Genomic DNA, 27,484 nt, shown 5'->3' with positions numbered 1-27,484 from the left:
AGGCTTGAAACAAAACTCTTGATTCCCTTCTCCAACCCATTCCAATCTGCTCCTCCTCCAGTTGCCTAATACCACTAAATACTACTAGTTTTCACTCAGTTGTTCAGGCCAATTATGGAGATCACAAGCAATGATCCTTATTTCCCTTGATTTCCTTCATATCCCAAATCCTAACCATCAGCCAAGACTCTTAAAATACACCATCAAAATATACTCTGAATTGACCACTTCTCACCCCCTCTGCTGTCTACCCTAGTCCATGGTCTAGACAGATTTCCCTGCCTCCTCTTTTGTTCCCTCATAACCCATTCTCTGAGACAAAGCAGCAAAAATGATCTGTAATTATTAAATCTGTAATTAAATCATATATTCCCCCCATCAAAATCTTCCAATGGTTTCCTATCACACAGAAGATCTTATATCCTCATCACAGCCTGCAAAGCTGTACCTAACATGGGTGCCTGCCCATCTCTCTGAACTTATCTCCTAGTAGTCTCTGTCCCCTTTTTCACTATGTTCATCATACTGGTTTTCTTACAGTGCCCAGATCATGCTAAGTTTGTTCCCACCTAAGGGCCTTTACTTTTGCATGCTGTTTCCCCCATATTCACATTGCTCACTCCTTCCCTTCTTTCAGATTGACTGCTGGCCAAATAAGACATTTAAGAAAGGCAATGTCCTCTTTCTTTTCTCTCTACCCTACCCTTTACTCTCCATTTCCTCCCACTGCTTTATTTTCTTAATATGTATTTGTTTTTTCTCATCTCTTCATTAAAAAAACTTAATGTAAAACATTAACATGTGACAGTTTCTCATTGCTAAAAAAAAGAAAAGCAAATAATATATATGAAATTCAAGCTCCTTTCAACTGTCTCTCTTAATCCTGGTCCCCTCCCGAGAAGTACTTTAGTATGCATTTGGTTATGTATCCTTGTAGAGTTCTTCTCTATGGAATTAAATACACAGGTATCTGTAGAAACAAAAAGTGTTTTAGGCCTGTTCTGTAACAAACTTCAAAATACGCCTTAACTTTCCTAGTCATTATACACAGATTTTGTTACTCATTGTAATATATAGGTCTATTGGTGAACATTTAACATAATTACCATTTTGCACCATCACGAACAATTCATTTAACAAATACTTACTAAGTGTCTACTACATTCTAGGCTCTGTATCTGTATCTTGCAGATACAGCAAAAAATAAAACAAAGATCTTGCCCTCTTGGAGCTTGTATTCTTGCAGGAGGAGGAGGAGGACAATAAACAGAATAAAATATATAGTGTAAACTTTTTTTGAAAAGGGCCAGAGAGTAAATATTTTTGGCTTTGCAGGCCACATATATATGTCACATATTTTTTGCTTTGTTTCACAACTCTTTAAAAATGTAAAAACCATTCTTTTGCTTATAGGATGTACAAAAACAGGGCAGAAGCTCATGGAGCTGTGGCTTGCTGACCCCTAATATAGTATGTTAGAAGGTGGTATGTGCTATGCAAAAAATAAAAAGGAGTCCAGGATAAGAGTGGGCGGGGAAGGGCAGGACAGAATATAGTATTAAACAGGGTATTCATAGACGGTAAGATCTGAGCAAAGACTGGCAGGTTAAGTCCATTGAGCCAAGCAGATATGTGGAAGAAGTGCATTTCAGAGAGTGGAGCCAGCAAGAGTCCTAAAGTAGGAACAGGACAGACATAGCAAGGAGGCCAGTGAGTAAGGGGAGGACAGTGGTAACAGTAAATGAGGTCAGGAAGGTAAGGAGAAAGTGGAGGAGATTGGGCAGATCATGTAGAGCCTCACAGGACCAGCTTTTCTCTGAGTGAATGAAAGGGAATGACTTAGTCCATTCAGGTTGCTATAACAAAATACCATAAATGAGATAGCTTATAAATGACAGAAATTGATTTCTTACCATTCTGTAGGATGGGAAGTCCAAGATCAAGGCATATTCAGTATCTGGCGAGGGCTGCTTTCTAGCTCACAGACTTCTTGCTGTGCCCTCAAGAGACAAAGGGCAAGGGATCTCTCTAGGGTTTTGTTTTGTTTTGAGACAGTCTCACCCTGTCACCCAGGCTGAAGTGCAGTGGCGTGACCTCAGCTCACTGCAACTTCCACCTCCTGGGTTCAAGCGATTCTCCTGCCTCAGCCTCCCGAGTAGCTGGGACTACAGGCACGTGCCCCCACGCCCGGCTAATTTTTTGTATTTTTAGTAGAGATGGGGTTTCACGGTGTTAGCCAGGATGGTCTCTCGATCTCCTGACCTCGTGATCCGCCCACCTCAGCCTCCCAAAGTGCTGGGAGTATAGACATAAGCCACCGCACCTGGCCTCTAGGACTTTTTAAGGGCACCAATCCTATTCGTGAGGACTCCACTCCCATTTCCTAATACTATCACCTTGGGAGTTAGGATTTCAACAGTTTGGGAGGACACATACATTCAGACCATAACAGGAGCCATTGCAGGAGAAGTGACAGGGACTGTCTTAATTTGCGAAAGGTTTATTCTGGCTACTGTATTGAGAAAATACTGCTGGGAGGGGATAGGGCAGAAGGCGCAGACCAGGTAGTAACCTATTTCAGTAATCCAACAAGATGTGATGGTAGTGGCTTGGACAAGGGTGGTGGCAGTGGGGGAAGCAGTGAGGCATGATAGGATTTTGGATGTATTTTGACGATACAGAAAACAGATTGTCCTGAAAGAACAGATGTGAAGAGTAAAAGAAAAAGTGAAGTAAAAAAATAAGGCCAAGATTTTGGTCTGAGCTACAGGAGGACGGAGTTGCCACTGACAGAAATGGGGGAGTCTGTGGGTAAAGCAGGCATTGGGGAGAAAGTTTAGGAGTTTAGTTTCGGATATGCTGACTTTGATGTCTATTATTAAACATTTAGGGGAGATGTTGAATAGGTAGTTGCACATATAAGACTGGAATTGAGGAGAGGGGCTAAAGATCTAAATTTGGGTATTGTTGATATTTACGTGGTATTTAAAGCCATGAGACTAAATGAGATTACCAATAAAGTGAGCACAGATACAAACAAATAAACAAACAATTAAGACTTGGGGCTCTCCAACATTAAGAGGTCAGTGAAAATAAAGGAAAAGGAGAATTACAAGGACCAGCACTGAGACAGCAGATAACCAGGAACGTGTGACATCCTGGAAGGCAAAGAAGAAATGGTTTCAAGGCTAAGGGAAGCAAACAGCTGTGTCAAATGCTGCTGACAGGTCACATAGGATGAGAATCAATAACATAGGACATTTAACAATATGGGGGCTACTGAAGAACCAGAGGAGCTGTTTCTGTGGGAGTGGTGCAGACAAAGGCCTGACTAGAGTGGGTTTAACAGTACTAGAGGAGAGAACTTGGCAATAGCAAGTACAGACAACTATTTTGAGAAATACTGCTCCCAAAGGAAACAAAAAATCGGGGTAATGTGGTGAAGTGGAAGATTTTTTCCTAAGAGGGGAGAAATAATAGCATATCTGTTTGCTGACAGAAATTATTCAATAAAAAGAACAAAATTGATGATGTGGAAGAAGAGAACCTGAAGCAAAGTCCTTGAGCAGATGAGAGAGAATGGGGCCTAGTACAAAGGCAGACAAGAATATGAACAGTTAATCTAAGGTAACGGGCAGGAAGACAGCCATGTACTGAGCAAATGCTGCATAGACCCTTTCATAAATAGAGTGCCAGAGGTATGTGGAGTGGTGGCAATCTATGGAAGTTCTGATTACTTCAATTTTCTTAGCAAAGTGGGAAGCAAGGTCATTAGCTGAAGGTGAGGATGGGAAAAGAGATATAGAAGGTTTGGGGAAAATAAGATATGAAATAGTCATTTAGAAGAGTGGAAGAGTAAGCAGACTAGGAAAATACAGTACAACCATCAGGCAGCATTACAGACCCACTTAAGGTTTGTGGCCATGTGTGGTTGTGTGGTTTTTTTCTGGCCATGCTCAGTTACATAGGGGCGAGTGCAAAAAAACCCCCAGAGTTTGTTTTAACTAGGGCTCTGGTTTTGCCAAACAAGCAAAGAGCAAGGAAAGGGATCCAAAGAAGTAATTAAACTGATTAACCATGAAATTTAGATGAGTAAATTCCACGTAAAAGGGAGTGAAAACATCAAGAGGGTAAGGGGCAGGGCAGCAGTAATAGGATCAATGGGTTGGAGATTCCACTGGGGTCAGAAGATGGTTAGGGCTGAGGCACTAGCAGTGAACTGCAAAAACAGGAAGAAGCGGTAACAGAGCAGAACACATGAAATGGCAACTATGAAGGGACTGCAGTTATTGACAGTGCACGACGGTATCACTGTGGAATGAGTGGCTGATATGGCGTAGATGGGAAGAGCACTGGAAGAGAGGTCTAGGAAATGAGAGGCCAGGGTTTGGGTGGATCAATTATGTACATTCTTATCAATTTCAGTAAAAAGACTGGAGAGTGGGACAGTGAGCCTTTATGACATAATTCAAAACTGAAGATTATAGGGAGAAAGGAGGAAGCATAGTCTGAAAGAAGTAAGAAGACTCATGACAGATATCTTTCCCACCTCTAGAAACAGTGGAAGAAAAGTTACGGAGCAAACAAACAAAAACAGCCACAACTGCACAGTGGAAGAGAGTCCGCTTTCCATTAGAGCAAGAAAGTGAAAACAACATCTAAGAATGGTTCAGACTGGATTTTGCAGATGATGGACAGTTAATTTCACAAAGTACAGTAGAAGGGTATGAAAAGTTGAGAAGGGGTTTAAGAAAAAGCATAGACCCCACTCCAGCCTGGACAAGAGAGCTAGACTGTGTCTCCAAAAAAAAAAAAAAAAAAAAAAGAAGTGTAGACCCAGGCCAGGACGGCAGCGGTGGCTCACACCTGTAATCTCAGCACTTTGGGAGGCCAAGGTGGGCAGATTGCCTGAGGTCAGAAGTTGGAGACCTGCCTGCAGAGCACAGTGAAACCCCATCTCTACTAAAATACAAAAAATCAGCTGGGCATGGCGGTATGTGCCTGTAGTACCAGTTACTCAGGAGGCTGAGGCAGGAGAATTGCTTGAACCCAGGAGGCAGAGGTTGCAGTGAGCCGAAATCACGCCACTGCACTCCAGCCTGGGCAACAGAGCAAGACTCCATCTCCAAAAAAAAAAAAAAAAAAAGTGTAGACCTTTTTATGAATGGAGTGCCAGAGATAAAATGTGAACAGGAAGTCTGGAGTTTCTGTGGTTACTGACAAAGACTAATCCTAGCACACATGACTCCTGATACACTCGTGTTTCTCTAAGCAATGGAAACTGCTGGGTCAAAGATGTTTTTACTTTAAAATAGCCGTACTGATACATTCAATGTTATCCTTACAACCTTCTCAATACATACTAACAAAACTTTTTTCTCTTTTGCCAGTATAATGAGAAAAAAAAAAATGTCACTGCTTTACTTTGCATTTTTCTGCTGGTGAGGTAAATCATTATTCCATGTTTACCTGCTAGCCATATTTCCTCTTCTGTGGAGCTTGCCCACTTAAAAAACTGAGTTATTTTCCCTTTTAAATCGATGTAGAGTGCTTTAAAAATCTATTTTATTCTGCTCTTAATGATTCATACAAATCAATCTTCTAGATTCATTTCACATCTTTCAATGGCTCATGACAGGGTGACATAAGGCTTAGTAGGTTCTCTCTCTTCAACACCCCTCTGTACTATATATTAGTTTCTCTAATTAAGGCCTTAGTCAAATCTGGCCATACCATTGGTTTCATAACTGTTTTTGCACTACAGTGGTAGAGATGGTATGGCCCACAAAGCAGAAAATATTTGCTATCTGGCCCTTTACAGAAAGTTTGTGGACCCCTGCTATATACCTTTCAGGGCCCCTGAACCACTTAAGAGTTCCAAGAACACAGCAGATCCTTATGTTTACTGACACACTCACTGAAATGCTGTTCCTAGTTCCCAAAATGCTCCAGACTTTCCCCCTAATCTATTCAACGAATCTATTACTGGCCTTTCTTGGTGTTTTTACAGATTTATATCACAAAAGCTGTAAATACACTTATTGAACTTGTTTATTTACATATCTCTTTCTCCACTAGTATGTAAATCTCTCGACAAGAGATAATCCCAGCAGTAATAAATGGCACAAAAGTCCTTCATGGTTTGCTAGCTCTCTCATCATTTCCTAGTTCTGCTATGCTCCAGTCAAAATATATATTTAATTTCATTAAATATTTTTCAAAAACATAATTTCAAATGGTAGCATAATAATCAATACTTTTATCTTCATATAATACAATAATCTGTACTTTTATATTCATATCTAAAATTTTGGTGGATACCACCTATTCTTAATAATTTATTTGCATTTATTTAGTATATTCATGATTTGCGGAAATACTTCTCTTCCTTAATTCCTTTCTTAGTAAAAACAAAAGTGGTGGAATCTTATCCTTCATAGCATTAACTTTTTCATCTGTGGTAGAAACATATGCATCTAGGATAAAGGGGCTCCACTAATAAATTATTTTACTAATGGCTTCGGAGTCATCTATAAAATGCAACTCAAATATGAGTGTTTTTTTCTCTAATTTTCAGTATAAATTTAACTTCCTACACCTTGTAGGCAGTTCTATTCTCCTTATGTGAAACACATATTATTTTTTTGTTTGTTTCCCCAGGAAAACCTTCATTTACTTTACCAGGAGTTTTACTAAACATATATTTCAATTTAAGCACTTACGGGCTTTTTCATTTCTCTTACTCCCCAAATTTAATCAAATTTGAGATTTCTTTGGTTTTCTCTCACCTATTTGTGTTAAGATCATTAAGAATTGCACCCACAGATATTTGGTGCATTCACTTTAGAACCCGGTTTTATATAGTTGTTACCAATTATATCTCATCCAGGTAAAGATTTTCTTTTTCTAAAATGTGGAAAGTTAAGCCCTGTCTTGTTTAACTTTGCAACTTACCCATTCATTATTCCCAGCTCAGTTTAGCTATCTTGAAAATGTGGTCTGTGATCTATAGTTAGTTACAGTATAAAATTCTGAATATGTATATGATATAAAAGTATACAAATAAAACAGCACGATGAGCTTTGCAGTCAAGCAGATCTAGATTCAGATTCAGGCTGGAACGCTCTGAGCCCTTGGACAAAGTACTTACCTATTTACACTTTGTTTTCTCATCAGTAAAATAGAAGTAACTCCCATGTATAACACAGAGCCAACATAATAAATGAGAAAAATGTACACGAAAGTGACAATGTATGTTAAATGCCTACAAATGATGTCTAGTACATTACAAGGAAAATGTTAATCCACCCTCTATTCCTCCAATCCCAAAGCAACAGGAACAATAAATACTGTGTAGTCTCAATTTATTATATTAATAAGTTCATTATTAAATTCCCTTAAGTAAAAGCAATTTGGCAGTATGGACCATGAGCTTTGGATGTTTACTTTGACTCAGTATTTTTGCTTTGGGGACTCTAAATAATCTAGAATGCAGAAATTGATTTTTGTATGAGGATGTTCATTGCAGTGTTTCTTATAACTGCAAAAAAAGTAGAAACTGTTTAATAATGAGAAATCCACACAAACATGCAAACATTAACTATGGTGACAAAATAATTAAGGAGCATAAGAAAATGCTTATGGTGAGAATACAAAATTACTCACATAGTAAAGTCTCAACTGTGAAAAAAATCCAATAAACTCAGAAAAAAACATTGGAAGGAAATGCACAAAAGGGCTTACAGTAGTTGCTACGTAGTACTGATATTTGTAATTTTTATTTTATGGTTTTCTATATTTTCTGAAATAATTAACAATGATAATGACATTGATGATAACAGTAGTTATTATTTATAGAAAAGTTAATACATGTCAGGCCCAGTTTTAAGAGCTTAGTGTATTAACTCATTTAATCCTCATAAGATGAAAAAGTGAGATTAAATAACTTGTCCAAGGTCACACAGATAATTACAGAAGGTGCCAAAATCTGAATCCAAATAGTGTGGCTCCAAAGCGCCTGTTCTCTAGACTACACTGAAAAGTTTTGCTTTGTTTCAAAAATTTAACCATTAAAAAGGAATATATCAATCCCAACTTTATGGTCTCACAGTTATCAGCTTTTTTTCAGTACTGAGTTGTAACATTCACTCTGGCATGGAGTGTCTTTTTGGATTAAGATGTAGCCACTATTCCTATATGTATTCTATCTACTCCAGAAAATTCCAGGACAAATCCACCTCCCTATTTCCCATTTCAATATCTCATTTGACCATTGAGACTCTAGAACTCTAATATTCCTACTTATTACAGCAACTTACAGTACTTCAAAGGACCCTTCAAAGCAACCCAATCAAACTTGCTTTTGAAAACCTCTCCTAACTAATATCCACGCATACAACTACAAATCAGTTACCACTTGCTGTGGTTTGAATATGGTGTGCCTGTCTCCATCAAAATTCATGTTGAAATCTGATCATGATCTCGTGGACATGATTTAGTTCCCTGAAGGTGAGTTGTTAGAAAGCCAGGCCCTTCCCTCAGATTTCCCCCTCTTTGCCTGGGGGTGGCTTCCCCTTTGACCTTCTCTAGCAGGTTATGATGCAGCACAACACGCTGACCAGATGGCGGCGCCTTGCTTCTTATACTTCCCAGCCTGCAGAACCGTGAGCTAAATAATAAAGCTCTTCTCTTTATAAATGACCCAGTCTCAGGTATTCTTTTACAGCAACCCAATACGGATTAAGGCACCACTCTTGCAAACATCTGTCTTCCATTGTGAAGTTCATCCCTTGCACAATCCGGAAGACTCCTTCACCTGCCAACACTCAACAGATTTACCATGGCAATGGCTGAATAGGGTCACCTAAGAAAAATCTCAACCTCCAGGGGAATTTCACTGTTTCTGATCCTTCCTCTTTGAGGATGGCATTGTTCTCCATTGTTTTTGAAAACCTCATCAGTTTCTTTGATTCTCTCAGCTTTCTCACCCTTTTGCTGGTAAACCAAACTGTTTTGAGGGGGGAAGATATCTTTTTAGCACCAATATGTATTCAAATATCAATCTCAGGAAAAAATATCACAATTTATACCCTGGCCAATAAAAAGAACTCCCCCACTTACTGCTGTGCTCCTCTCTGCAGTTTATATTTGATAAATTCATTTATTTCATTACATATGTCACTTGGTTTGACTTCGCTTTATAACCAGGTTTTTTTTCTTAAAAAAAATTTGCAGAATCCAACATGGTTAAAATTCAAGAAATTCTTCTAAATATAGATGTTTACATTTCAATATGGTAGCTCATTTACAACATTTAGAAAAACTGAGTTCATGGAATGGCTTTAAAATTATAAATAAGCAAAATTACAGTCATAAAAACAATGAACACAATAAGAAGTGTTGATATTGGAAAAGCTCACAACTAGAATCATATATTTTTACAAAAATCTTATTCTGCTCACATTATATAATGGTAATAAAGCCACTGAGAGTTGAGGTAGAAGTGCAAATAAGATTTTTATAGATATTTCAGTGGGAGGAATTTAATAATTCCTGACTAGGACAAAGATGCAGCCACATCAAGGGTGGCGGCCCCTTTTAGGAAAAAGAAAACAGAACACTAGTACTTCATTAGGCTCACGTTAAATTGCATGAAGTAAAAATCGTACTGCCAAACTAGTATTAATTTATGCATTGCATAGCTAGAGACTAAAAAAGAAATCTGCACCTACAAACTATTATTTCCCTTTTGTGGTTGCTAATTTTCATCCTGGTACAGCCTTCTCTAGGAACAACTAGGGTGCTAGGTAAGGTAAAAGTGGAAAACAGATCCTTTCCCAAAAAACGGAACTTCCCCCTTTTCCACTAAACATAGCTTCTTCACCACTCTAACATGAAAGCTTTGATATAACAGGGAAACTTAAAATGCTGCAGGAACTTTTGTTATTCTAAAAGTGAGTACGTCAGGACAGCCATTTTACAACCTTCATTTCCAAACACCTATTACACCATACATCTTGCAATTTTAAAAGTATTTTTTCTTTAGGGTAAAAAAAGTACCACTTACACATTCATCATTTAAGTCATTACAGTTTCAAAGGACAGTTATTAAGCTTCTTAATACAGCTGTCAAAATCAATTTGTAGATAGCCTCCAATTTCAAATTTCTACATTTACATCTACTGATAGACCAACCTGATTAGCGATTAAGATAACAGACTTAAACTCTAAGCAATCCTTGCAAAATCCAGTTGATTTTTAAAATCAGTAAGCAACACGCGATCATTTTTAAAGAAAGTCATTCCGAAAATAGCTTGATTGTGGTGGCCAGTCTGCTCCTCAGCAGCTGTTCCCTGTTGCTTGTACGCATGGGAGTGGAGGTAGAAGTGCAAAACCCACAAGCCCACGCAAAACTCGTACAGTCACAAACATTATGTAAACATGTCGTGAGGCCAAGAGGCCCCAAGGAGAAAGAACCGCCAGGAGGAAGAGATCGGCCAGCTGCATGTGAGGACGATGGGCGCTGTGTGCGGACGCGGGAGACCCGGGCAGAGGGGCCCAGGGCAGGACAAAGACTAGCCCATCTCGGGCAGCGCCGACCAGCGCCCAGAACCAGTGAGAGGCAGCCGTCCCGGGGCAGCCGACTGCAGCACTCAAGGGCCCTCAAACGCCACAGCTTAACAGGCGAGGCAAACGCTCCCCTGAATATCAGACCCTTCCCTTCCCGCCCCTTGTAACGGGCTCCCGCCGCCCCTAACAGGCTCCTCGGACACTTGAGGAGCCGCCGTCGCCTGCTCCCTACCCGGGTCCCGCAGGGCGCCTGGGTGGGCAGCTGTTGGGGTTAGAACCGCGCCGCCGCTGCCTCCCGGCTTCAAACGGCCGGGCAGGCGCCGAGAGAGCGGGCGAGCCCGGCGTCTCTCCCGTAGGCGCGTCACGCAGCTCGAAGCTCCCAGCCTCCGTTCCCGCCCCTCCAGTTCGGGGCCGCGCACCCTCACGCCACCTACCCGGTCCCACACCATCCCAGAGGCCTCGGGCGCTCGGGCCTTCGGCCGAAGCGGCACTGCCTCCCGTCCGGGGCCTGAAATGGCTGCGGAACAAAGAGAATCTGGGCTTCACCGAGCGCCGGTCCGATTGGCCGGGGGGCGGAGCCCGCCGCGGGAACGTTCGGCGGCGGTCGCCTTGGCAACGGCGGCGGGGCTGGGAAAATTGCTGCCTGCGTCGGCTGGGCCTGTGGGCTTGTAGGCCTGCGTCCGGCAGCGCGCGGCCGTGCTTTCTAAGCGGGCTCGGTAGCACCAGACTTCACCGGCCCGGCGCGGGGCTCAAAAGTGCTCGCACTCCCTGCGGCCAGCGCGCTGACCGGAGCCTCTGGGTCTCGCACGCAGCAGCTGCAGACGCTGCCCGGCGCGGTGGGGCTGAGAGCAAAATGGCCCGCCAGTGTGGTTGCCCAGACAGTGCTGGGCCCTCCTAGGTGGATGGCCCTGCCCCAGCCTAACTTCTGTACCCCAGCATAACCTCCAAAGCAACAGCCGTGCCCTGGGAGCCTGTTCAACACTGAACATATCCCACAATAACACAGTTCCAGCGTCGCTGGTAAAAAGCAGAAATGGCTTTGGTAGGTAGATGCGGGTGGATGGCTGCCTGCTTAGAGCAAGATGGGCTTTTGACGTATGTTGTATCTGGCGTATAAACTATGTAATTAAAATTCAGTGATTTATAAAATTTTTACGTCTCCAGGTGTGCAATCCTATAAAACTGTAGTTTCTTGCTCTTAGAAATAACAAGCCCTTCTCTCCCTAACCTGCCATCATGAGAAATTAAAATGTCCTGTATTTTCTGTACGGCAAATGATTCAAAATGGGAGTGGTGGACGTTTTTATACCCAATTGCAACAACGGTAATGAGATAAATATCAGTTCCCTTCCCTCAGATTATTCTTATATATAAAATTTACCGTATAAAAATACTTAAAATTTGCATAGCTAGCTGATTTTTATTTTCTAAGGTGATGATGCCCGTGATAATATTCCTCACATGATCAATGTGAGTAGAAATACCAGCAGTTCCGACTATCTTACTGGAAGTGCTGTATATATTTTGAAAATGTGTAACAGTTGTTGCCTTCCTGTCATAGTTTAGGTAAAATTACAGTACATAATACTAGAAAATGTCTAAATTTTTACTAAGATAATTTATTTGTTCATCTAAACGTGTTAACAATTTTCATTTGAACTATTTGAACTATTTGAACTATTTGAAATAATTTTCATTTTGCAGGAACAACTAGTTTATTTAACTTAAAATTTGAGACTAAAAGTACCTTTTTTAATCATTGGGAAATTGAATTTAGCAAGGGAAAATATTATAGATAACTAAAATACTCATGATTTCAACATGTTATAATATTAATTTGATAGTAATTGGATACAGTAGTGTATATCAAAAAGAGGCCCCCCCCCCAATAGGAGTAGATTACTAAGAAAAAAATGTAATATAAACTTTTCTAAATGGTAGTTTATCTGCAGGAAAATATACCCAGAAAAAGCATATTTATCCAAATAACAAATGGCTTATTTCTGCATTTGAAAAGTTACATCGTGGATTAGGATCTATACAAATCAGAAGATGTGTAGTATTTGCATTCTACTTTGCTAAAGGAAAAAATACAAATATTTCTAAAATCTAAAGCATTAGCAAATAATGACAGATGTAAATACTGCTGACTAAGCAATTAGTAGTACACTTGATTAATAGTTTGGAAATAACTGAAATGAATTGAAGAAAAAGTAACATATTATTTAGCATAAGAGTATTTATTGGCCAAAATATTTTGAAAGAAAAAAGTGTTGATTATCAGATGTTGTAAAATTGAGATTAAGCAAATTAAATATGTATTCTTTTGTAAAAATTAAAGTGAATGAAAATATTAATATAAAATAGTTCTATGTTGAATAGAGATTACACATGTAGCCTTTTTGTCTCTTCTAGGTCAAATTAAAAATACATGTTTTAAACAGTAAATCTTATTAACAAGGATTTATTAACATGGCTTATTTTATTTTTCTTTGACAGTTTGCACATATAATAGCAGCTATACAGTAGTATTTTCTCTTTATACCTAAATATGCTCATGTGGTAAAACTTTGAAGAATTATTAATAATTTTTAAATGACAAAAATGAAGTTAAAATTTATAAACTTTGTTTTTACCTTTAAAACATAGATACTTTATATTTAAAATTTCTGTATTAATTTTATTTTCTTAGGTGAAAAATTTACCAAGACAAAAATAAAAACATGTTAGAAGTTACAAAATAGCATCTGAGGGAGAAAACATACCTGTAAGCTTTCACCTAGGAATGACAAGATGCTTATTTTGTCAGGTGTAGCATTGCTGAAACAAGTATGGAGCTTGCAGACAGAGGACCTATATGCAGATGCTGGCTTTACCATTTATGAATGCTTTTGGTTCAGTCTTTCTGAGCTTCACTTTCTTTTGTCTGAAACAAGATTAAGTAAGGTAAGTTACATAAAGAACTCATTAGCAGACTGCAGGGCAGGTTGTTAGAGGGCAATGAATGAAAGTGTTACTAGACATTAATATAAATCAAAGATGTTTGAGAAGGAGGAATATTATTGAAAAAGTAGGTCTGGAAGTTCAAAAATTGTTAAATAAATATCTTTAATAGGCAATTGTTGGTGAGTATATGGAAACCTAGTAAGATAAGTAATTTTTTATATACAGGCAAGCTTCTAAAATAGAATAAGCCTGGGTGCAGTGGCTCACGCCTGTAATCCCAGCACTTTGGGAGGCTGAGATGGGCGGATTACCTGAGGTCAGGAGTTCAAGGCCAGCCGGCCAACATGGTGAAACCTTGTCTCTACTAAAAATACAAAAATTAGCTGGGCATGGTGGCAGGCGCCTGTAATTCTAGCTACTCAGGAGGCTGAGGCAGGAGAATTGCTTGAACCTGGGAGGCAGAGGTTGCGGTGAGCCAAGATCAGGCCATTCATTTGCACTCCAGCCTGGGTGACAGAGCAAGACTTCGTCTCAAAAATAAATGAAAAAATAAAAATAAATAAATAAATAAAATAGAATAGAATCTTCTAAAATATTGTTGCCATTTATACTTCTGGAAAGACAATTATTTCACATTAGGTAGTTTAAAGAATTGCCTTACACTGAAACATCTTCAGGTTGACATTATGAAAAAAAGTTTCAGTAATTATTTAGAAGAATTTAATTAAAATATTGAAGAGGACAATTGTAGTCAATATTCAGAAATGTGTAAATAGTCTACAGGCATTTCTCATTTAAAGTAAACCCAATATATAAAGTTTGAATTCTTAAAAATGATAAATTAGGGAGTTATTAACTGGGAAAAATTAACTTCAAATCTCCTGTAAGTATTAATATGTCCTAGTGATTATAATATGATTCTGCTTATAAAAAGGTCTACTTAGACTTCCACTTTTGGGAAGATGGAGTAGATATACTTGTCCCTATTCCTCCTACTAAGTATAATTAAAACTTCTGAACATTACATATAAAACAAACATAAAAGTCTCCAAATGGTGGAAAGAAGACAGATCAACTAGAGACCTTGGAACCAACCCAAATGTCCAACAATGATAGGCTGGATTAAGAAAATGTGGCACATATACACCATGGAATACTATGCAGCCATAAAAAATGATGAGTTCATGTCCTTTGTAGGGACATGGATGAAATTGGAAATCATCATTCTCAGTAAACTATCGCAAGAACAAAAAACCAAACACCGCATATTCTCACTCATAGGTGGGAATTGAACAGTGAGAACACATGGACACAGGAAGGGGAACATCACACTTCGGGGACTGTTGTGGGTTGGTGGGAGGGGGGAGGGATAGCATTGGGAGATATACCTAATGCTAGATGACGAGTTGGTGGGTGCAGCGCACCAGCATGGCACATGTATACATATGTAACTTACCTACACATTCGGCACATGTACCATAAAACCTAAAGTATAATAATAATAATAATAATAATAATAATAAAAGAAAAAAAAATTATGAAATAAATTTCTAAACAGATGCAAAAAAAAAAAAAAAAGCTAGAACTTCAGCCTTAAATCATATAATGGAAGAATACTGATCTCATACTTAAGTGGTTAAGTGCATGAATGGGGTCTTAGAAACACTCCTTCACATTTCAGGAAGTAGTAATAAAAGACATCAGAGATGGGAAGACTCAGATAACATTACTGATTTTCCACCCATCAGTTAGTGCTCAGCCAGAAGAGCAGAAGGCTTTCTCTAGCCAAGCCCATGCAAGGTGACTTCCGCCTTCATAGACATCTTCAGCATTTAACTTCCACTCATCAGTGACTACATAGGAATGAAATGCATTTACTCATCAACTATGGAAAGTCCCTCTTGATCACAGCCTCTTGTATGTCACTCTGTGTTCCACATCATTCGCTGCCAAATAAGCGAATGTAGTGATGTTCACATGTGTGGCTTGTCATGACCACTCACTAAACCACTTACCATCTCTGTACAAATTTAAATTAGGGGAAGAAAAGGGAGTCCTTCTTAACTTTTCTGTTTTGGGTTCATTTCTTTAACAATTCTCTTATTGGACAGATATTAATAAACTAGTTATTAGAGAAAAAAAAAAAAGAATTGCCTTACACTGAAACATCTTCAGGTTGACATTATGAAAAAAAGTTTCAGTAATTATTTAGAAGAATTTAATTAAAATATTGAAGAGGACAATTGTAGTCAATATTCAGAAATGTGTAAATAATCTACAGGCATTTCTCATTTAAAGTAAACCCAATATATAAAGTTTGAATTCTTAAAAATGATAAATTAGGGAGTTATTAATTGGGAAAAATTAACTTCAAATCTCCTGTAAGTATTAATATGTCCTAGTGATTATAATATGATTCTGCTTATAAAAAGGTCTACTTAGACTTCCACTTTTGGGAAGATGGAGTAGATATACTTGTCCCTATTCCTCCTACTAAGTATAATTAAAACTTCTGAACATTACATATAAAACAAACATAAAAGTCTCCAAATGGTGGAAAGAAGACAGATCAACTAGAGACCTTGGAACCCAAGGAACAACATGATGGTTAATTGCCTGTGTCTTCTTTTTGCTTTAGATACACCGGACTTGAAACTTTAGACATCAGCAACCTAGAAACACCAATGGCACAGACAAAAAAAGCCCTATCAAAACACTGCTCCAGCTGAAGGGCCAGAAAAGGAGTATAGCAGACAGAAAACTTTTTGACAATAAATGCATACTCTAGGCAAAACTACAGACAGAATTGTGACCCCATCCTACTCATGTCAGCAAAGTCCTAGTGGAGAGCCTAAACCCCCACCCTCACCAGACTATTAGGTAGTTTAAAGAATTGCCTTACACTGAAACATCTTCAGGTTAGCATTATGGAAAAATATTTAAGTAATTATTTAGAGGTGCCCTAAGCCCTTCTTCCCAGGGTGGTGTCAGAGAAGGTCAAATAAAGAACCAGTACTTTCATCATCACAAGCCAGTAACAAGGAGTCTCCCATCTTGGGTGTCAGTGGAGGCCAAATGAGGAACTTGGATGTCTCCTCCAACTTGGCAACAATGAGGTGGTGCCTGCTCCCCATACCCACTTCCCCTGCCACTACCATGCTAGAAAATGCCAGCTAAAAGAGATTTTAATAAGATTCAAAACCTCATAAATATCCCGTATGTCCAGGTTTTATGAAAATCACTCATTATATCAAGAACTGGGAAGATCTCAAACTGTATGAAAAAAGACCATTAATAAATGACAAAACCAAGAAAACAAAAATGTTAGCATTATCTGACAAAGATGTTAAAGCAGACATCATAAAAATGCTTCAGTGAGCAACTACAAAAACACTTGAAACAAATGAAAAAAATAGAAAGTCTCATTAGATAACAGAAGACATAAAGAAAAACCAAATGGAAATTTTAGAACTGAAAAATACAATAATGAAAATAAAAAACTAAATGAATTGAGTAACAGAACGAAGGAGACAAAGGAATGAATCAAGGAACTTGAAGACAGAACAATAGAAATTATCCACTCTAAAAAAGAGAGGAAATAGACTAAAAAGAACAGAGTCTCATGGAACTAAGTGACTGCAACAAAAGATGTAACATTCATGAAATCAGAGTCCTAGAGGGAGAAAAGAAAAAGGGTGAGGCTAAAAGTACTCAAATAAATAATGTCTGAAAACTTCTGAAATTTGGTGGAAGAGATAAACCTACAGATTCAAGAAGCTGAGTGAATTTTCAACGAAGGAGCCAAAACAGTTAAATGGGAAGAAGGTAGTTATTTTTTAACAAATAGTGCTGAAACAACAGGGTATCCACATGTAAAAGAACAAAGTTGGACATCTGCTTCACACTGTATACAAAAATTAACTTAAAATGGATCATAGAACAAAATATAAGTGCTAAAACTATAAAATTATCAGAAGTAAACATGGAATTAAATTTTTGTGACCTGGAGTTAGGAAAAGACCTCCTACATATGACACCAAAAACACAAGCAATAAAAGAAAAAGTAAACAAGTTGGATTTCATCAAAATTTCAGACTTTCATGCTTCAAATGGCACCACCAAGAAAGAAAATGAAAAGACAGCACACAGAATGGGAGAAAATATTTGCAAATTACATATCCAATAAGAGATTTATATTTAGTATAGATAAAAAACTCTTACACCTCAATAATAAAAAACAACCTAATTAAAAAATGGAGAAAGGATCTGTATAGACATTTCTTCAAATAAGATATACAAATGACAAATACACTTATGAAAAGAAGCTCAAGATCATTAGCTATTAGGGAAATGCAAATCAAAACAAGGAGATACCACTTCACAATCATTAGAATATCTATAATATGAAGTACAGATAACAAGAATTGGGGAGGATATGGAGAAATTGGAACCCCCATACATTGCTGGTGGGAATGTAAAATGCTACAGCTGCTCTGGAAAACTGTGGCAGTTCCTCAAACAATTAAATATAGAGTTACCCTATGACTCAGGAATTCTACTCCAAATAAAAATGAAAACATATGTCTACACAAAAAGTGGTACAAAAAGCAGGATTATTTGTAATTATTTGTAATGTCCAAAAAGTGAAACAACTCAAATGTCCATCAATTGATTAATGAATAAACGAATATAGTATATGTATACAATGGACTATTAATTGATACTAAAAAGGAATAAAGTGCTAATACATGCTACAGTATGAATCAACCTTGAAAACATTATGCTTTCTTTAAGTGAAAGAAGCCAGTTACAAAAGCCACATGTTACATTATGTGAAAGTCTAAAATAAGCAGATATATAGAGACGAAGCCTATTAGTGGTTTCCAAGGGTCAAGGAGGGAAACAGTGATTACTAATAGGTATAGGGTTTCTTTTCTAGGTGATTAAAGTGTTCTAAAGTTAGATAGTGGGGGTTACACAATGTTGTGAATCTAAAAACCACTGAATTATAAACTTTAAAAGGGTGAGTTTCATGGTTAAAAATTATCTCAATAAAGCTGTTACTAAAAAAAAAGACAAATGAAACCTAATAGGATAAACTCAGAGTTTCATGCCAAGATATATCATTCAACTTTTGAAAACTAAGAACATAGAAAAAATTGTTAAAAGCAGAGAGCAAGAAATTACACCTTACTTGTAAGGGAAAAGCAATTTGAATGACAGTGGATCTTACATCAGAAACCATGGACTCCATAAGGAAGTGACACAACATCTTTCAAGTGCCAAGAGGAAAAAACTGTCAACCCAAATCCAATATCCAGCAAAAATACCCTTTAGGAATGGAGGGGAAATAATGACATTCTCAGATGAAGGGAAACTAAGAGATTTTGTCACTAGCAGTTTTTTTTCTAAAAGCGTGGCTACAGAAAGTTCTTGAAACAGAAAGGAAATTATGAAAGAAAGAATATTGGAACATTAAGAACCAAGAAAACACTAAGTAAAAATATGAGTAAATATAATAGGCTTCCCTTCTCCTCTTGAGTTTTCTAAATTATATTTGAAGGTTAAAGCAGAAATTTTAACATCTGATTTGGTAGACAGAATACTTGAGACAATCATATTATAAAAGGAAAAAGGTAAGGAGCTATAAAGGGAAATAAGGTTTCTACACTTCACTTGAACTGGCAAAATGCCACCACAAGTACACTGGGATAGGTTTGATATCGATATTGACTTAGTCCGCTTATGCTGTTATATCACAATACCTGAGACTGAGTAATTTAGAATAAACTGAAATTGATTTTCTCACAGTTCTGGAAATCGGGAAGTCCTAGATCAAGGCATTGGCATCTGGTGTCTGCTGAGGACCATCTTGTTGCATGAAGCCTCTTTCATAAGGGCCTTAATTAATGAGGAAGAACTTTCATGACTTAATTACCTCTTAAAGACTTTATTACCTAATACCATCACATTGGCAATGTCTGAATTTTGGAAGGGACACATTTAACCATAGCAAATATATGAAAAAATTTAAGTTATAAAAATATGTATAATTTTAATACCTAAAGCAACTAGTGAAAAAGAAATAGATACACCCAAAAACAAAAATTAATATGGAATTCTAAAAAGTAACCCACAGGAAGTAACCCACAAGAAGATAAGGAAAAGAAAACAGAGAAATGAAAAACAGAGAGAATAGACAGAAAACAAAATACAAAATAACTGACTTAAGCTCTAACATATCTGTAATTACATTCAACATAAATGGAAAAAAGGATTGTTGGAGGTGGGTGGCAAGATGACTGAATAGGAACAGCTCCAGTCTGCAGCTCCTAGTGAGATCAATGCAGAAGGGCGAGTGATTTCTGCATTTCCAACTGAGGTACTTGGCTCTTCTCATTGGGACTGGTTAGATAGTGGGTTCAGCCCATGGAGAGCAAGTTGAAGCAGGGTGGGATGTTGCCTCACCCGGGAAGCACAAGGGGTCAGGGAACTCCCTCCCCTAGTCAAGGGAAGCTGTGAGGGACTGTGCCGTGAGGAATGGTGCATTCTGGCCCACATACTATGCTTTTCCCATGGTCTTTGCAACCCGCAGACCAGGAGATTCCCTTGGGACCCTACTCCACCAGGGCCCTTGGTTTCACACATAAAACTGGGCAGCCATTTGGGCAGACATTGAACTAGCTGCAGGAGTTTTTTTTTCATACCCCGGTGGCACCTGGAATGCCAGCGAGACAGAAGCATGCACTCCCCTGGAAAAGGGGCTGAAGCCAGGGAATCAAGTGGTCTAGCTCAGTGGATCCCACCCCCACAGAACCCAGCAAGCTAATACCCAACTGGCTTGAAACTTTGCTGCCAGCACAGCAGTCTGAAGTTGACCTGGGATGCTCAAGCTTGGTGGGGGGAGGGGTATCTGCCATTACTGAGGCTTGAGTACATGGTTTTCCCCTCACAGTGTAAACAAAGCCTCCGGGGAGGTTCAAACTCGGTGGATCCCACTACAGCTTAGCAAAGCCTCTGTAGCCAGACTGTCTCTCTAGATTCCTCCTCTCTGGGCAGGGCATCTCTGAAAGAAAGGCAGTAGGCCCAGTCAGGGGCTTATAGATAAAACTCCCATCTCCCTGGGACAGAGCACCTGGGGGAAGGGGCGGCTGTGGGTGCAGCTTTAGCAGACTTAAACTTTCCTGTCTGCCAGCTCTGAAGAGAGCAGTGGATCTTTCAGCACAGTGCTCGAGCTCTGCTACAGGACAGACTGCCTCCTCAAGTGGGTTCCTGACCCTCGTGCCTCTTGACTGGGGGACACCTCCCAGGAGGGGTCAACAGACACCTCATGCAGGAGAGCTCTGGCTGGCATCTGGCAGGTGCCCCTCTGGGATGAAGCTTCCAGAGGAAGGAAAAGGCAGCAATCTTTGCTGTTCTGCAGTCTCTGCTGGTGATACCCAGGCACAGAGAATCTGGAGTGGACTTCCAGCAAACTCCAGCAAACCTGCAGCAGACGGGCCTGACTGTAACAAACAGAAAGAAATAGCATCAACAGCAAGAAAAAGGACGTCCACACAAAAACCTCATCCGAAGGTCACCAGCATCAAAGACCAAAGGTAGATAAATCCACAAAGGTGAGGAAAAACAAGCGCAAAAGCCTGAAAATTCCAAAAATCAGAATGCTTCTTTTCTTCCAAAGGATCACACCTCCTTGCCAGCAAGGGAACAAAACTGGACACAGAATGAATTTGACAAATTGAACAGAAGTAGGCTTCAGAGGGTGGATAATAACAAACTCCTCTGAGCTAAAGGAGCATGTTCTAATCCAATGCAAGGAAGCTAAGAACCTTGAAAAAAGGTTAGACGAATTGCTAACTAGAATAACCAGTTTAGAGAAGAATATAAATTACCTGATGGAGCTGAAAAACACAGCATGAGAACTTCGTGAAGCATACACAAGTATCAATAGCCGAATCAATCAAGCAGAAGAAAGGCTATCAAAGATTGAAGATCAACTTAATGAAATAAGGTGTGAAGACAAGATTAGAGAAAAAAGAATGAAAAGTAATTAACAAAGCCTCCAAGAAATGTGGGACTATGTGAAAAGACCAAACCTACATTTGATTGGTGTACCTGAAAGTGACAGGGAGAATGGAACCAAGGTGGAAAACACTCTTTAGGATATTATCCAGGAGAACTTCCCCAGCCTAGCAAGACAGGCCAACATTCAAATTCAGGAAATACAGAGAACAGAGAACACCATGAAGATACTCCTCAAGAAGAGCAACCCCAAGACACATAATTGTCAGATTCACTAAGGTTGAAATGAAGGTAAAAATGTTAAGGGCAGCCAGAGAGAAAGGTCAGGTTACCCACAAAGGGAAGCCCATCAGACTAACAGTGGACCTCTCTGCAGAAACCCTACAAGCCAGAAGAGAGTGGAGGCTAATATTCAACATTCTTAAAGAAAAGAATTTTCAACCCAGAATTTCATATCCAGCCAAACTAAGCTTCATAAGCAAAGGAGAAATAAAATCCTTTACAGACAAGCAAATGCTGAGGGGTTTTGTCACCACCAGGCCTACCTTACAAGAACTCCTGAAGGAAGCACTAAATATGGAAAGGAACAACTGGTACCAGCCACTGCAAAAACATACCAAATTGTAAAGACTATCAACACTATGAAGAAACTACATCAACTAACAGGCAAAATAAACAGCTAGCATCATAATGACAGGATCAAATTCACACACAACAATATTAACCTTAAATGTAAATGGGCTAACTGCCCCAATTAAAAGACACAGACTGGCAAATTGGATAAACAGTCAAGACCCATTAGTGTGCTGTATTTAGGAGACCCATTTCACGTGCAAAGACACACATAGTCTAGGGATCAATGCAACAAGAAGAGCTAACTATCCTAAATATATATGCACCCAATATAGGAGCACCCAGATTCATAAAGCAAGTACTTTGAGACCTACAAAGAGAATTAGACTCCCACACAATAATAGTGGGAGACTTTAACATCCCACTGTCAATATTACACAGATCAACAAGACAGAAAATTAACAAGGATATTCAGGACTTGAACTCAGCTGTGGACCAAGCAGGGCTAATAGACATCTACAGAACTCTTCACCCCAAATCAACAGAATATACATTCTTCTCAGCACCACATCACACTTATTCTGAAATTGACCACATAATTGAAAGTAAAACACTCCTCAGCAAATGCAAAAAACGGAAATCATAACAAACAGTCTCTCAGACCACAGTGCAATCAAATTAGAGCTCAGGATTAAGAAACTCACTCAAAACCACACAACTACATGGAAACTGAACAACCTGCTCCTGAATGACTACTGGGTAGATAATGAAATTATAAGGCAGAAATAAGTTCTTGGAGACCAATGAGAACAAAGACACGATGTACCAGAATCTCTGGAACGCAGCTGAAGCAGAGTTTAGAGGGAAATTTATAGCACTAAATGCCCACAGAAGAAAGTGGGAAAGGTCTAAAATCAACACTCTAACATCACAATTAAAAAAGTTAGAGAAGCAGAGGCAGGCAGATTCAAAAGCTAGCTGAAGACAAGAAATAACTAAGATCAGAGCGGAAGTGAGGGAGATAAAAACATGAAAAACCCTTCAAAAAGTCAATGAATCCAGGAGCTGGTTTTTTGAAAAGATTAACAAAATAGATGGACTGCTAGCTGGATTAATAGGGAACAAAGGAGAGAAGAATCAAATGGACACAATAGAGAAAGATGGAGGGGATGTCACCATTGATCTCACAGAGATATGAACTACCATCAGAGAATACTATAAACACCTCTGTGCAGATAAGCTGGAAAGTCTAGAAGAGGTGGATACATTCCTGGATGCATGCACCCTCCCAGGACTAAACTGGGAGGAGGTTGAATCCCTGAATAGACCAATGACTAGTTCTGAAATTGATATGGTAATTAATAGCCTGCCAACCAAGGAAAGCCCAGGGCCAGACAGATTCACAGCCAAATTCTACAAGGGATGCAGACAGGAGCTGGTACCATTCCTTCTGAAACTGTTCCGAACAATGGAAAAAGAGGGACTCCTCCCTAGCTCATTTTATGAGGCCAGAATCATCCTGGTGCCAAGACCTGGCAGAGACACAACAGAAAAAGGAAATTTTGGGCCAGTGTCCCTGGTGAACACTAATTCGAAAATCCTCAGTAAAATGCTGGTGGGCCAAGTTCAGCAGCACATCAAGAAGCTTATCCACCATGATCAGGTCAGCTTCATCCCTGGGGTGCAAGGCTGGTTCAACATAAGCAGATCGATGAATGTGGTCCATCACATGGGCAGAGCCAGTGACAAAGGCCACATGATTGTCTTAGTGGATGCAGAGAGGGCCTTTGATGGAGTTTGGCACCCCTTCATGCAGGAAACTCTAAATAAACTAGGTATTGATCATACATATCTCAAAATAATGGGAGCTGTTTATGACAAACCTATGGCCAATGTCATGCTGAATGGTCAGGGGCTTTGAAAACCAGCACAAGACAGGGGTGCTGTCTCTCACCACTCCAACTCAACATAGTATTGGAAGTTCTGCCCAGGGCAATCAGGTAGGAGAAAGAAATGGGGGGTGTTCAGACAAGAAGAGAGGAAGTCAAATTGTCTCTGTTTGCAGATGACATGATTGTGTATTTGGAAAACCCCATTGTCTCAACCCAAAATCTCCTTAGGCTGGTGAGCAATTTCGGCAAAGTCTCAGGATACAAAATCAATGTGCAAGAATTGCAGGCATTCCTATACACCAATAATAGACAAGCAGTGAGCCAATTAGTGAGTGAACGCCCATTCACAATTGCTACAAGGAGAGTAGAATATCTAGGAGTACAATTTACAGGGGATGTGAAGGACCTCTTCGAGGAGAGCTGCAGGCCACTGTTCAATGGAGATAGGAGAGGACACAAATGGAGTGTTCCAGGCTCATGGATGGGAAGAATCAATATTGTAGAAATGGCTGTACTGCCCAATGTGATTTATAGATTCAGTGCTATCCCCATCAAGCTACCATTGACTTTATTCACAGAATTAGAAAAAACTACTTTAAATTTCATATGGAACCAAAAAGGAGCCCGTATAGCCAAGACAATCCGAAGCAAAAAGAGCAAAGCTAGAGGCATCATGCTACCTGACTTCAAACTATAATACAAGGCTACAGTAACCAAAACTGCATGGTACTGGTACCAAAATAGACATATAGGCCAATGGAACAGAACAGAGGCCTCAGAAATAATGCCACATATCTACAACCATCTGATCTTTGACAAACCTGACAAAAACAAGCAATGGGGAAAGGATTCCCTATTTCATAAATGGTGTTGGGAAAACTGGCTAGCCATATGTAGAAAACTGAAACTGGACCCCTTCCTTACACCTTATACAAAAATTAACTGAAGATGGATTAAAGACTTAAATGTAAGACCAAAAACTGTAAAAACTCTGGAAGAAAACCTAGGCAATACCATTTAGGACATAGGCATGGGCAAAGTCTTCATGGTTAAAACACCAAAAGCCAGGGCAACAAAAGCCAAAATTGACAGATGGGATCTAATTAAACTAAGGAGCTTCTGCACAGCAAAAGAAACTATCATCAGAGTGAACAGGCAGCCTACAGAATGGGAAAAAATTTTTGCAATCCATCTGACAAAGGGCTAATATCTAGAATCTACAAGGAACTTAAACAAATTTACAAGAAAAAATCAAACAACCGCATCAAAAAGTGGGCAAAGTATATGAACAGACACTTCTCAAAAGAAGACATTTATGCAGGCAACAAGCATATGAAAAAAAGCTCATCATCACTGGTCATTAGAGAAATGCAAATCAAAACCACAGTGAGATACCATCTCATGCCAGTTAGAATGGTGATTATTAAAAAGTTAGGAAACAACAGATGCTGGAGAGGATGTGGAGAAAAAGGAACACTTTTACACTGTTGGTGGGAGTGTAAATTAGTTCAACCATTGTGGAAGACAGTGTGACAATTCCTCAAGGATGTAGAACCAGAAATACCATTTGACCCAGCAATCCCATTACTGGGTATATACCCAAAGGATTATAAATCATTCTACTATAAAGACACATGCGCCTGTATGTTTATTGCAGCACTATTCACCATAGCAAAGACTTGGAGCTGACTGAAATGCCCATCAATGATAGACTGGATAAAGAAAATATGGCACATATACACCATGTAGTACTATGCAGCCATTAAAAAGGATGAGTTCATGTCCTTTGCAGGGACATGGATGAAGCTGGAAACTATCGTTCTCAGCAAACTAACACAGGAACAGAAAACCAAACCCTGCATGTTCTCACTCATAAGTGGGAGTTGAACAATGAGAACACATGGACCCAGGGAGGGGAACATCACACACTGGGGCCTGTCTGGGGGTAGGGGGCTGGGGGAGGGATAGCATTAGGAGAAATGCCTAAGGTAGGTGATGGGTTGATGGGTGCAGCAAACCACCATGGCACGTGTATACCTATGTAACAAACCTGCACATTCTGCACATGTATCCCAGAACATAAAGTATAGTAAAAACAAACAAACAAAAAAACAAAACACAAATGATCTACAACATTGTATTTTGACTGGCAGAATGGATTAGAAAATATGAACCGTGTATATGCTTTCTACAAGAAACTCACTTCAAGTATAATAATAGGCAAGTTGAAAGTAAAAGAATAAAAAAAGATATATGATGTAATAATTAACCAAAAGAAAGTAGGAGTGGCTATATTGATATCACATAAAGCATACTTCAGAGCAAAGAAAAGTGCCAGAGTCAAAGGGAGATATTATGGAATAATATAGGGTCAATCCACCAAAAAGACACAGCAATTGTAAATGTGTCTGCACCAAATAACAGCTGCAAACTAGTGAAACAGGAAACGTCCCGTTGTCCCCCTCTCAGGGCATGCGATGTGGGTGTGGCTTGCTTCTTCAGTTCCCTGCTGGTCAAACCTCTAGAGGAGCATACAAATGGGCAAGCTGTGGGCCTCCAACCCCATGGCAGTGTCTAGGGGTGAATGTTTACAGCTGAACCCCCAGTGGGCATGTGTTACAGGGTGCTCTTTAGCCATCCATAGGTGGCTTGTGTTAGCTTAATTAGGCTCCTACCTTATCGCAAAGACAGAGGGCTTTCTGTATCCCAGGGTTCTTGCCTTGGTGTACCAGAAGAATCAGATCACACATGGGCTTGGAGAATGTGTGCAAGGTTTTATTGAGTGGGAAGTAGCTCTCAGCAGATGGGGGAGCCAGAAGGGAGATAGTTTTCTCTTGAAGTCGGGGTGCTCGGCAGCCCAGGGTCTCCGTCGATTGCCATGGCCAAACTCTGCCTTGTTCTGCTGGTCGATGGCATGCTGGTGCCTGTCATGTGCTCTTCTGCCAGTGTGCTCCCCTCGCCATCCTCTCGCCGTCCAGCTGCTTGTGTGCCTCCCTGCTAGAATCTTGAGAGTTTTTATAGGCACAAGATGGGGGTGTGGTGGGCCAGGGTGGTCTTGGGAAATGGAACATTTGGGTATGGAGTCAGGAGTGCCTGTCCTCACCTAGGTCCACGGGCACAGAGCCAGCAGTTAAGCCCTTGCCAGGGACCTGCCCTTCCCTTCCCAGCACTTCCTTGCCCACTTCTGTATCACTAGGTGAACTGATAGTACTAATAGGAGAAACAGGCAAATCCACAATTATAGTTAGAGACTTCAGCACCTCTTAATAGTTTATAAAACAGCTAGATGAAAAATCAGCAAGAATGCAGAAGAACTCAACAATACCATCAACCAAAAGGATTTAATCAACATTTATAAAATACTCTACCCAATAACAGCAGACTTAACATTCTTTTCAAGTGTTTATGGAACAAATGTCAAGATAGACCATATCCTTGTTATAAAACAAAGCTCCATAAATTTCAAAGAATTGAAATTATAT

The 27,484-nt window shown here is 39.4% G+C and overlaps 1 protein-coding gene and 2 long non-coding RNA genes across 3 annotated transcripts in view; 1 reads left to right on the top strand and 2 right to left on the bottom strand.

The window, feature by feature from the left end:
• Positions 1-11,542, bottom strand: part of TNPO1 (transportin 1) — a 98,301-nt gene extending 86,759 nt beyond the window's left edge. The window contains exon 1 of the mRNA XM_054489913.2: positions 11,004-11,542. Within this exon, the coding sequence (XP_054345888.1) occupies positions 11,004-11,018 (15 nt within the window). The 5' untranslated portion in view covers positions 11,019-11,542. The remainder of the gene's footprint in view (positions 1-11,003) is intronic.
• LOC129037597 (uncharacterized) lies at positions 11,190-19,611 on the top strand. The gene is made up of 3 exons (XR_008502848.2): positions 11,190-11,611; positions 13,379-13,515; positions 16,154-19,611. It is a non-coding gene; the product is annotated as an uncharacterized LOC129037597 (long non-coding RNA).
• LOC134739589 (uncharacterized) overlaps positions 13,335-27,484 on the bottom strand; it is an 86,996-nt gene continuing 72,846 nt past the window's right edge. Inside the window, exon 4 of the long non-coding RNA XR_010126401.1 lies at positions 13,335-13,495. This is a non-coding gene — a long non-coding RNA (uncharacterized LOC134739589). The remainder of the gene's footprint in view (positions 13,496-27,484) is intronic.

The sequence above is a fragment of the Pongo pygmaeus genome, chromosome 4 (genome assembly GCF_028885625.2).
Source record: "Pongo pygmaeus isolate AG05252 chromosome 4, NHGRI_mPonPyg2-v2.0_pri, whole genome shotgun sequence".
NCBI lineage: Eukaryota > Metazoa > Chordata > Mammalia > Primates > Hominidae > Pongo > Pongo pygmaeus.
Note: the sequence above shows the minus strand (reverse complement) of the source record. Positions and strands in the feature narration are given on the sequence as shown.